Raw genomic sequence first — 12836 nt, forward strand, 5'->3', positions numbered from 1 at the left:
CTCCCATTATGCAAAATCAGCCACAGGTGATGGGTCATTGAACTAGTGTGGACGTGTTCCAATAACACTGTATTTACTAAAACAGGCAGCCACAGGCCTTGGCCTTCAGGCTTTGATTGGACCATGCCAGCTTCAGATGAGACACAGAATCAAGAGGAGCTAATCGAAAGAACCAGCCATTTTGCACACAAGAAAAGAGGGGAGTCAAGATTCCTACAGGTGGCTCCAGTCTTCAGGAACAACACAACACTGACCAGCTCCCTCCACCCTCCGGAGCCCTGATGGAGGCAACTGAAAAATGACCTAGAAGGCTCAGATGACCCCCAGCCAGCTTCCAGTGCTCATGTTCTAAAGCCCTTTGAGTTTTTAAATGTTTCTTTTCAACAATTTGATTTACAAAGCAGAACTGTGGAAAAAACTCTGAGGAAAAAGTGATTTTCTGGGGAAGTGAACTATTAAATGTATAAAATAAAATTGCTGTTATAATTAAAGTGTTCAGGACAGTTTTTAAACAATCTAGATACATTTAAACAAATTTAAGGTATCTGTATGAAGACCAGACTTCTGAAAATCATTTTTTTTTTTTTAGAGAACGCAAGCAGGGGAAGGGCAGAGGGAGAGGGAGAGAGAGAATCCTAAAAAGGCTCCACACTCAGTGCTGAGCCTGACACGGGGCTCAATCTAACCACCGTGAGATCAGGATGAGCCCAAATCAAGAGTCGGATGCTTAACCGAATGAGCCACCCAGGTGACCCTGCAAATCATTTTTATAAAAGTGAAAGAAAGCCGGGGCGCCTGGGTGGCTCAATTAAGCATCCCACTTCGGCTCAGGTCATGATCTCGCGGTTCATGGGTTCCAGCCCCACATGGGTTCTGTGCTGACAGCTTGGAGCCTGGAGTCTGCTTTGGATTCTGTGTCTCTCTTTCTCTCTGCCCTTCTTCTGCTCACACTCTGTCTTTCTCTCTCTCTCTAAAATAAACATTAAAAAAAATGTTTTTTGTAAAGTGAAAGCCTACCTGTGTCTGCCTGGGTTCATGGATGGGTACCTTGCAAGACTGGTCAGAATTCCTTTCCAACAGGGGCACCTAGGTGGCTCAGTCGGTTTAGTGTCTGACTCTTGATTTCAGCTCAGGTTATGATCCCAGTGTTGTGAGGTCGAGCCCCCAGTCACACCCTACACTGAGCATGGAGCCTGCTTGGGATTCTCTCTCTCCCTCTCTGCCCCTCCTTCCCTCCCCTGCTCATGCACACACATGCTCTCTCTCTCTAAAATACAGAAAATGTTTTAATAAAAAATATGTTAAAAAAAAGAATCCCTTTCCAACAAAATGCACACTTTATTTGAACAAGTGAGCTAATTCTTCACAGCAAAATAAGGAACCCAAAATAATCCCAGGAACTTCCAAATCATCATTTTATTGTTTCTCTCCTTTTGTAAATCTCATGCACTGACTACTCAAAATGGATCCACCGTCCGGGTACTGGGAGAAATAGATCGTGTCCTGAAACTGTCAACAAGTTCAAATTCTGCCTCCAGATTAATCTGCTTTAAACCATTTCTGGTAAACACTCACGCAAGAGAACTTCCCAAGAAATCAAACACTCACCCCACAATACTGCTCTTCATTGAAGATCTGGGGAGGCAAAGGGATCCCGTTTTGAGGTTTCTTCTCTCCAGGAACATTCTCCCTCATCCACTTCCTGTTGTCTTCGTCTCCAGCAATGTCCAATTCCTTAAAGTCGATCTTATTAGCTTCCAAAAAGCCCACTACTTCTTGCTGCTTTTTCCTAATCTGAGTCAAGAGTAGAGAAAGATTACGATTCGACTGGCTTTATTTTGTAATGTCTTGCTTAGATTTACAGAAATCCTTTCTCCAACTATACCATGCAACACAAGTAATCTCGCTATTATTGAAACAAGGTAGACAATGAAATCACACCTCTTCATTATAAAGGATCAACAGAGTGATTATTTAAATTCTAAAATTGTAATCTCACCAATGTTTCAATCATGGTATAATCAACCTAATAAGAATAGAGATGCCCTCATCCTAGGTTTTATTTGAGGTCTTTGACGTACTTTTAATTCTCTGCTAAGCTTTCACGCCAAAAAAAATAAATAAATAATAAGAATTGGTTATGAAGAAAAGGGGGGGGGGGTGGGAGAAGAGAAGGAAGAAAAGAGACAAAAGAGAATTCGCTATGAAACGTAAATACCAAGCACACCCAACTAAAAAGCACTTCCCTCACAGTTATGAAAACGGGCACGTGAGTCACATTGAACAAAAGTGGCTTTCGAAACAGGACAGGAGATTGGAAAGCCCACGTGGAGAGGACTGAAAGGGGAAAGAACAGAGGAAAAGACAGAAAAAGCCAGTGGCTGTGTCTCCCAGCTCGCAAAGCGCAACACAGGCAGAGAACCCTGGTCTCTCTCGGCTTTCTCCTTTCCGCTCACATGGGGAGCGGGCGCCAGCCTCGCCTGAGACACAGCTCTTGGCGCCCTTCTCCCTACCCAGAGCTCTCGTCTCCTAGCCCCCATTTCTCAGGACGCTGGGCCTTTCCACAACTCAGACCTCCATCCCCAGAGACAACTACAGCCACTCTCTCTCTTCAAAGCATTCACTCCCCAAATGCACGACGCCCCTTTCCTGCACAGACCCCATGGCCTCCCCTTAAGAGCCTCTGAGAAAGAGGCCCAGAGTGGTCAACCGAACCATCAATCAACACTGATTTATCCACTGTCCTCGGCACAAGACATCGCACCGAGTTCTTCGCGTAACAGATCCGTACGCTGCTTAGCTGGGTGAAAAAAAAAATGCAAATAACAACCCATTTGTACATCCTAGACAGCGAACACGCTGTAGATGATCAGCAAAATAAAGCAAAATAAGTCATTTCTTAAAAATATGAGTAAAATTTTAAATGTTTTCTTTGACACGAAAATACCTAGTATCTTATTATTTTGTTAGTAGGCTCTACCCTGGGCATGGAGCCCCAGGTGGGGCTTGAACTCACAACCCTGAGCTCAAATCAAGAGTCAGACACTTAACCAAATGAGCCACCCAGGTGCCCCTAATATCTCAATTTTTTAAGTTCTCTGCATAGAATGTTGTCTCATATCAAAACAAGTCATGAAAAATATTTTATTTAAAAAAAAGGGATGCCTCGGTGACTCAGCTGGTTGAGCATCAGACTCTTGAATTTGGCTCAGGTCATGATCCCAGGGTCATGGGAGCGAGTCCTTCGTCGGGCTCAGCACTGAGCATGGAGTCTGCTTAAGATTCTGTCTCCTTCCCGGGGCACCTGGGTGGCTCAGTCGGTTAAGTGTGTGACTTCAGTTTAGGTCACGATCTTGTGGTTCATGAGTTCGAGCCCCGTGTCGGGCTCTGCGCTGACAGCTCAGAGCCTAGAGCCTGTTTCAGATTCTGTCTCTGTCTCTCTCTGGCCCTCCCCTGCTTGCACTCTGTGTGTCTCACTCTCAAAAATAAATAAACATAAAAAAAAGATTCTCTCTCTCTCTCTCCTTCTGCCCCTCTCCCTTGCTCATGCTCTCTCTCTCTGAAATATATACACATATTTTATATGTATACATGTACATATTTTACAGGCTCCCCCTTGTTATTCTTGTGTAACTCGTTTATCAGTAGAGATACTAGAATTTGAGAATCCCTAAAAAATGATATAAAAGGCCCATGCCCATCCCTCTTTGGGTCAAACCTAACTCCTTCCAGAGATATGTATACAAAAAATTGTTATTATTGTTATTATTATTATTATTGTTATTTTAAGTAGGCTCCATGCCCAGTATGAAGCCCAACATGGGACTTGAACTCATGACCTTGAGATCAAGACCTGAGCTGAGATCAAGAGTCAGAGGCTTAACCAACTGACCCACCCAGGCGCCCTCCCAAAAATTATTTTGTTCATTTTTCCCAAAATAAATGAATCTTTCAATGACTTGTGTGTAGAGTGTTTCTCTCTTAATATAAGGAAAAAGAAGGCACGTATAGATGCTTAAGCCCGGGAAGCAAATCACCACCCAAATGAAATTCTGTATCATATCATTTTGGTGGTGATCTGATTGCATATTAATTAAAAATATAACATAAATGAATATAATTTGTAAATTCCTTACAAGTAAATATAAATTATACATAAGATTGTATATATGTTATGTGTATACCCATATATATAAGTGGTCATCACACATTTACTTTTTCATTAACATTTGTTCTACCAACATAACAAAGATAATGGGTCTAAAAGCATGAGATCACTAAATTGAAGGCTGCTGTTAGCTACAATACAACACTTAATCAGAAAGACTCAGTTTGGGGCAAGCATGGACCAAAATAAAAAAATAAAAGTCATACAGAAAGGTGTGGGGTGCTGGAATTTCCCTCAGGCTCCCGGCACACACATGCTGGGACATTCCTGAGTGTCACATCTATCGGAAGCAAAGGAAAGGCTCGGATTTCTACACCCACGTGTCCTCCCCCAACTGGGCCCTTGGACCTTCCGTTCCTCCGCACAGGAACCGTGCTCCCAACGCCACAGCCTCACAGCTGAATCTCTGAATATGACAAAAATCCCACCAGACCTGATGACAGGTTGTTGGACTAAATTACTACGTTAATTAATCATGTCTCCTATACATACTTTCCAACCTGTCCATAATTATCCGTGCCACTCTATAAATTGCTTATTCCTTAAGCTATTTCCAGAGATAACTCTGCGGCTTGAAGAGAGGAGACGTCTTCATTTTAGGCAGGTTTGCTTGTAATTAAATAGTCAGAAGGCAACATCCTTCATTCTGTCCAAAGCCCCGTCTTCCTTCCTTCTCAGATACCCTCCCGGGAGCCCGGACCAGCCTGGCCGAGGTCCACGGCCACCTCGCCAACATTATTTCCATCTCTATTAATCATGCGTCAGGACTTGAGGTGAAATGCAAGGAGGATTTCATCTTACTCCCTGATTTCTGAATAGATGAAAAACCCTTCCCCAAGGGTGCCTTGGGGACCCTTGCCCAAGCCCTGACTTGTGTTTCTTCTGTTAGAAGGTCAAAGAGGGCGAGAGAACCAGGGAGGGGAAGACCCGTTATTTCTTGCCAGACAAACAACTGCATGTACAGGAACTTAACGGACTGATGGGTGCATGATACTGTCTTAGGTGCTATCTCCCAGCCCCTTGCCCCCCAAAACAGAGAGGAAAAAAAATCTGCACCCTGAGTGGGGGCCCTCTCCCCCACAGTCCTCCCTCCTGGTGGATATCTATTCAAGGAGCCCCACCGGACCCTCACAGGCAAAAAGTGCTCACTCTTCTTTACACGGCCTCCCGAGCTGCCCCCCGAGCGCCATCAGCTCCCAGGGGGCACCTCCCTTTATGGTCCCCGGGGGAAGGTGCGGGCACGGCACCCAGTGGTTCCCACCACAGACACCCTCCCCTCCCCACCTCCTGCCCCTTCTCTTCCCTCCATGGCACCCTGGCCAGCGCCAGCCCCGCAGGCTGCAGCCTCTTTCTAGGTAGCCCCTCTGAAGGACCTGGGGGTCCCTGGGGTCTGGGTCATTTGGAGCCTTTGGGACGTCAGCCGAGGCTCAGAGATCTCTGCTTTCCCATCCTGTTACATTCACTCATAAGAAAGTGTTGTTTTCGGGGCACCTGGGGGGCTCAGTGGGTTAAGCATCCGACTTCGGCTCAGGTCATGATCTCACAGTTTGTGAGTTCAAGCCCCGCATCAGGCTCTGTGCTGACAGCTCAGAGTCTGGAACCTGCCTTGGATTCTGTGTCTCCCTCTCTCTCTGCTCCTCCCCTGCTCACACTCTGTCTCTCTCTCTGTCTCAAAAATAAACTTTTTTTAAAACTCTTAAAAAAAAGAGAGAGAGAGAGAGGGAGAGAGAGAGAGAGAGAGAGAGAAAGAAAGTGTTGTTTTCCTGAAGTCACCGGCCACTGTTGGTTACTGTAACGTGTCAGAGGGATCACTGAGCCACTTGCCTGGCACCTCCCTTTTATTGTCTTGTACAGTTAGGAGCTTTTCCAACTGAGGCCATTGCACTTAGTGAAAAGCACACTGCATTTGGGGGAGGCGACCTGCATTTCCCTCCTGGCTCAGAAGGCTGCTGTCAGCCTCCTGAGGGGATCCACTCTAAGGCTGCAAAATGTTTAAGCACCACCCCAGCCCCACCCCAGGCTCTGGTGAGAACCAGGGAACACGGTGTGTGGACGAGCATTTTGCACAAGGTGAGAGCCTGCATGGTCAGGCACCCGGCACGTTGTTACCTCACTGACTCATCCCGATGACCAGGCCAGGCTAAGTACTCTGATCACCTTTTTTTTAAATTTTTTTTAAAGTTTATTTATTTATTGAGAGACAGAGAGAGCAAGCAGGGGAGGGGCAGAGAGAGAGAGAGAGAAAGAGAGAGAGAATCCCAAGCAGGCTCTACACTGTCAGCACAGAGCCAGATGTGGGGCTCAAACTCACAAACTGTGAGATCATAACCTGAGCCGAAACCAAGAGTAAGATGCTTAACTGACTAAGCCACCCAGGCACCGCCCCCCCCCCAATCACCATTTTAAAATTACAAAGCTGAATTACCGGTGAATTAAGGAGTTTTCCAAGATTTACACCCAGATCCATCTCATCCAAGAGCCAAGATTTTTCCCCATCATATTTACACTCAATCAAGACTGGAGAAAGGCTCGAGAAAGCCAGGAGCCACCATTACGGTCTGTCCTTAAAGATCAAGGTTCCAGGGCCACCTGGGTGGCTCAGTCAGTTAAGCATCCGACTTTGGCTCAGATCATGATCTCACAATTCACGAGTTCGAGCCCCACTTCAGGCTCTGTGCTGACAGCTCACCCTGGAGCCTGCTTCAGATTCTGTGTCTCCGTCTCTCTCTCTGCCCCTCCCCTGCATGTGCTCTCTCTCTCTCTCTCTCAAAAATAAATAAGAACATTTTTAAAAATTAAAAACGGGCCACCTGGGTGGCTCAGTCGGTTGAGCGTCCAACTTTGACTCAGGTCATGATATCATGGTCCATGAGTTCGAGCCCTATGTCAGGCTCTGTGCTGTCAGCTCCCAGCTTGGAGCCTGCTTCAGATTCTGTGTCCATCTCTCTGCCCCTCACCTGCTCATGCCCTGTCTCTCTCTCTCTCAAATATAAATATACATTAAAAAAAATTAACGAAAAATAATTTGTTTAAAGATCAAGTTTCCAGGGGCTGTGCAGCTTGCAAACAGTGAGAACCGTCTTCTCTCCCCTTGTCCCCTCAGCCCACTGTGGCACTGGCCTTCAGGAAGACACAGATCTGCTCCTGCTACCAGGGTCTCTTCACCCACATTCCTCTGTAAAGCAGAAAAATGTGACAGTGCTTTGTGATCAACTGTTCAGAGATGTGACACACAGCTGCATATGCATAAGCCCTCATAAAGAGATTGCAATTTGTTTTTTACTTTTTCTTTTTTTTTAATTTTTTTAACATTATTTTTTTTTTTAATTTTTTTAACGTTTATTCATTTTAGAGACAGAGCATGAATGGGGGAAGGTCAGAGAGAGAGGGAGACACAGAATGTGAAGCAGGCTCCAGGCTCTGAGCTGTCAGCACAGAGCCCGATGCGGGGCTCGAACTCACGGACCACGAGATCGTGACCTGAGCCGAAGTCGGTCGCCCAACCAACTGAGCCACCCAGGCGCCCCTAACATTTTTAAAATTTATTTTTGAGAGACACATAGACAGAGACTGAACAGGGAAGGGGCAGACAGAGAGGGAGACACAGAATCCCAAGCAGGCTCCAGGCTCTGAGCTGTCAGCACAGAGCCCGACGTGGGGCCTGAACTCACAAACCGTGAGATCATGACCTGAGTCGAAGTCTGACGCTTAACTGACTGAGCCATCCAGGCACCCCGTTACTTTTTCTAAAAAAAAAAATTTTTAATGTTTATTTATTTTTGAGAGACAGAAAGGGAAGACAAAGAATCCGAAGCAGGCTCCAGGCTCTGGGCTGTCAGCACAGAGCCGGACGTGGGGCTCAAACTCACGAACCTCAAGATCATGCCCTGAGCTGAAGTCAGACGCTTAACTGACTGAGCCACCCAAGTGCCTCTGTTTTTTCCTTTTTCATTAATTGTGTTCATCCAACAGAAATCACATGCCCTCATCAACAAAGTTGCAGGCAAGAACCCATTTTTAAAAGTAAAGAGAGTGAAGAAATAAGTAGTAAAGGTTTCGCAGAACGACCACCACCACGTACACAGCATCGGTGCTGGCAGTCGCTCTGGGGTTCCCCTGCTGAGAAGCTTCTGGATAAAATCCCCCCCCCACCCAGGAAAAATCAGTAGCACTGATACCATGGGAATAATCCGTTCTCATCCTTCAGGATCAGACAAAAGTCTTTCCACTTAAGTGTCTTGGGACAATTCTTCTGAAACATCATCATCACAGACTCACATGTACTAATATTAACTAATAATTACAGCAACTACAATATTGATTAATATTGACTAACATTAGCCAACGATTATAGTATATAATATATATGATATAATAGTTATAATTATATTAAGTAGCCATATGTAATAATTATAAAGTTAACTAATAATTGTAATATGTATTAAGCACTGACTGAGCATTTGACACCATACAGGGCACTCCATGCCTTCTTTCCTAAATCCTCAAGAGGACGCCAATGAGATGAGTACTATTCTTATCCTCATTTTACAGATAAGGAAATTGAGGCTTAGCAAGGTGAGATAACTTCCCCAAGGTCAAACACTTCCAAGCGGCAACGAAACATTTGCTTAGGGAACCAGCATTAACGTGGCTTTTCCGAGACCCTGGAATGAACGGTGCCCCTCCAGATCCTCGGAGGCTAACTCAGTCATGTGCCCAAACTTCAAGACTGTAAGACATCAAATAATCCTAAGACGTCCACGAGTTTGTTCGCTGTCTCTGGAAGGATGCACAGGGCACGGAACAAGAGAAGATTGGCAGGGCAGGGGTAAAAGTTGCCCGCAATGAGCGTCAACAGCATATTGAGAGCCCACTAAAGCTGTTTCCTTCATTAAAAATCACGTTTTGTCTAGTAATCCAAAACTGTGCTCTTTGTGGACCAACTCAAAGTTTCTGAGGTCGTCAACGGCCACAAAAGACTTTGCAGTTTCACAACTGGAATGTTCCCTCCTCTGTTTCTGTTAAAAGATGTTTTGCAGAGATACTAAGCAGTCGCTGATGCGCTGTGCCCAGAGGGACACACAGGCTCATCGCTCTTGTTTTCTTCTTGCCCTCTAGAAACTGCGCGAACTTTCAGGGCTGTGGGTGGGGGCGTTCAAGAGCCAGCACTGGGGCTGTTCCCGGCCAGTGGCTGGCCTAGGGTATCATCCTGGCTGAGTGAAATCCAAGCAGCAAGATGGCCCAGGAACTAGATATAAAAGGAAACTGCCCCCTTGCTGGTGTCCAACCCTCAGCTTCCTCCCCGTAGCCCCCTAAATGCTCAAATGCTCATGGAACTTTCACTCTCAGACTGATAGACACCTCAGGTTCAAGCCTAAAAGCAAAGCGTGGATCACTGCCAAGGACAAATGGCTCCCCGTGTTACCCCTGCAACTTCAGGCAGGTCTCTCCTGCACAGAATGAAGGCTGGAACTGGAGGGGTGACTCTAAGCCTGGTCCCAGGGAAATCAGACAGTGTTAGGGGGGTCAGCTCTTCGTACCTATTTTTGGTCTGTTTGAATTCCTAGAGCATTTAAAACTGTCGCCTTAGAGATATTTGCTCTTGTCACTGTGACATCATTTTCCTCAAATAATACTATTACACATGCTAACTTTACACTTTCGGTTTGGTCACATCGCACGCTCAGGTACAGATGACCCTTGAACAACACAAGTTTAAACCGCACCAGTCCACCTATAGGTGGATTCTTTTTCTTATAAATACAGAAAGCCCTATAAATATATTTTCTCTTCCTTATGATTTTCTTAATAACTTTTTCCTTTCTTTAGCTTACTTATTGTAAGGATACAGTATATATTACACATAACATACAAAACCATGTGTTAACCGACTGTTTATGTTGTCAGTAAGCCTTGTGGTCCACAGGAGGCCATTAGTCAAGTTTTGGGGAGTCAAAAGTTATACAGGGATTTTCCACTGCGCGGGTGTCGGTGCCCCTAACCCCTGCATTGTTCAAGGGTCAACTGTAATGACACCCAGGAGTCATTTTAGGAATGGAGTTCAGCACACCCTCCAAATGGGGTTCAGCACACCCACCAAATATCATTTGTCTGCAACTTTAGTCTTAGGTCTTACAGAATGATTGGCAGAAATACTCCACCAATAAATAAATAAATAAATAGCCTCTGATTCTATAATCTATGCGACACAACACGACACAAATCACATGTTAAAAATTCTAGCATCAAACACGCCCCCTTCCTGGAATCCCCTTTCACACCCAGCTCGCCTGGATCACTCATTTTACACATTCCTCCAACACGGTTAAAACGAACGCAGAAAGCAAAGGCACGCAGGCTTACTGCAGGGCCACGGCTTACTCACACACTCCTCCAAAAAGAATCTTAAGGCCAACGCTGGGCCGGACCCGCTGCTTCTACTCCCCAGTCTGAGCTCCTCTGAAAATACGATAAGGAAGAAAGCCCCACGAGTTCCATCAGACACCTACCGCTATGGACCCAGAAGATGTGGCAACAAACACTTTGATAACCATTTTGACAGTCGGAAAGAGGGCTCCCCCCAACACACACCCCCGGGAGGGGACGCGGCGCTAGCCGGGCCGAGCAGGCAGCAGGTGCCAGGTGCGAGCTGGCGGCCGCCCAGCGCGGTCTGAGCCCCTGCGCCTCCCGCCGCAACTTAAGCTCCGCGCCTGCCCCGCGCGGCGCCGGCGGCGTGGGCTTCCCCGCCATTGGCCCGGGAGCGGTGGGCCTCTGCCAGGCAAATACGTGATTGGTCGATAAAAGCAGCCACTGACTTTGAACGCCCGACAACAGCCCCTAAAAGGCAAGGCTGCGCCGCGCACCAATCAGACGGCGGCTCGCAGACAGAGGCCGGCCGGCGGGAGGGCGGAGGGAGGTGGGCGCGGGTGGCGGCGCGGGGCGCTGGAAAAGCCCAGAAGACGCCAGCTCAGTCCCCGCGGACGCCGTGTTCGCGAGGCTTTTGGCAAACGAACAGCGAGGGGCCTTGAAATAAACACAGGCTTCCCGACTTTCGAGTTTCCCGGCCGATTAAAACACTTCGGCCAACTCTCCTACAATAGATTCCTTTATGCGTGGCCCGTTGACAGTTTTCTCCCTTTACCACCTGTTCCTCCTAAAGAACCGAGGCTGACAGGCCGCAGACGGGTAAGGTTTCACTGATATCCCAGACGAGGCAGGGCGACGGAGGCGGGCTGTCAGCACGGATGAGTTCAACAAGCATATTGTCTTAACTATTGCAGAGGCGTTGGGAGAAAATAAATGTCGCAGTCTCTGTCCATCTGATTTATGCAGACCATTTGAATGGTGTTAAAAGTTAGAGGACTTAAAAATCGAGTAAAAAGCCCAAATGCTACTGCCCAATGTTTATCATGCGTTTCAAAATCAAGATCAAGGACATAGACAAAAAGCATCAGTTTTATGTACTCCTTTTAGATAACGGAGTCTCTCTTTCCTTTCTCATTCTTTTTTTTTTCTCTTAAATCCCTGCTACCCCTGGAGGAAGTGTTACTGGCATACTGGAGCAGGGAGGGATCTGTGGGCCTTCTCTACCCGCCCCCTTTTCCAGAGTCCCAGGGGCCTGGAGGTCTAGTCCCACCCCCTTGGATAGGTGCCTTTGATGAAAAAGGTCGCCCCATCCCTGTAATGGAGATCAAACTCATTTACATCAGAATGAATGATTTAAACCACTACCTTTTAACTCAGAGCTTCACTTCTCAAAGTTTACTTCCCAAATTAGGCCCTTGGTAAAGATGCTTACTGGTTCCCCAAATTTCAGTCATTAGCATTGTAAATTTTATTTTTCAATTTTTAAGTTTATTTATTTTGAGAGAGAGTTGTGAGGGGGGGGGGGACAGAGAGAGAGAGGGAGAGAGAGAATTCCAAGCAGATTCTGCACTATCAGCACAGAGCCTGATGCTGGGCTCAAACTCACAAACCATGAGATCATGACTTGAGACAAACAGTTGGAAGCTCAACGGCCTGAGCCACCAGGCGCCCCTGTAAATTTTATTTTAAAGGCCACCTAAGATTATAAATCATTTTTGCTCCTCTTCTTTTCTGTATTTTCAAAATTACAAAGGATTTACAATTTTTGTCATCAAAGTATTCTTTCAACACTTTAGTCTCAACATCTACCGCATGAGCATGCTACTTTTTTTCTAAATACAAGAGATTAATAAGCTATACATATTTCTCAATGTTTCTGTAAATTACTAACATAAACTACAGCTGGACTCTCAGGTGCCGTACAGAATATACATCTGCTGATCATATAGGGCAACACTGCCTCTGACAATGACATTCCCCCTCCATCCATGCGCCCTAGGGAGAAATAAATACTCTACCTGAAATAAGAGCTAACAGTTTTTAGGTGTTTGCCTCATGCCACATCTGTGCTAAGCATTATCGCAAAGACCACTTCCTTAATCTGCACAACACTAGCACTGGATTCCACTACTTTCCCTCCTCAAGGATGAAGACCGAGGGGCGCCTGGGTGGTTCAGTCAGCATCCGACTTCAGCTCAGGTCATGATCTTGTGGTTCATGGGTTCGAGCCCCACGTCGGGCTCTGTGCTGACAGCTCAGAGCCTGGAGCCTGCTTCCAATTCTGTGTCTCCCTCTCTCTCTG

At 46.3% G+C, this 12836-nt stretch overlaps 1 protein-coding gene across 1 annotated transcript in view; it reads right to left on the minus strand.

Moving 5' to 3' along the window:
• The window catches only part of SH3BGR (SH3 domain binding glutamate rich protein), a 57284-nt gene extending 46415 nt beyond the window's left edge, over positions 1–10869 (minus strand). The window contains exons 1-2 of the mRNA XM_060640485.3: positions 10678–10869; positions 1609–1794 (exon numbers count right to left, since the gene is read on the minus strand). Of these exons, the coding sequence (XP_060496468.3) occupies positions 1609–1794; positions 10678–10722 (231 nt within the window). The 5' untranslated portion in view covers positions 10723–10869. The remainder of the gene's footprint in view (positions 1–1608; positions 1795–10677) is intronic.
• Between the last annotated feature and the right edge of the window lie 1967 nt (positions 10870–12836).

The sequence above is a fragment of the Panthera onca genome, chromosome C2 (assembly GCF_046562875.1).
Source record: "Panthera onca isolate mPanOnc1 chromosome C2, mPanOnc1 haplotype 2, whole genome shotgun sequence".
NCBI lineage: Eukaryota > Metazoa > Chordata > Mammalia > Carnivora > Felidae > Panthera > Panthera onca.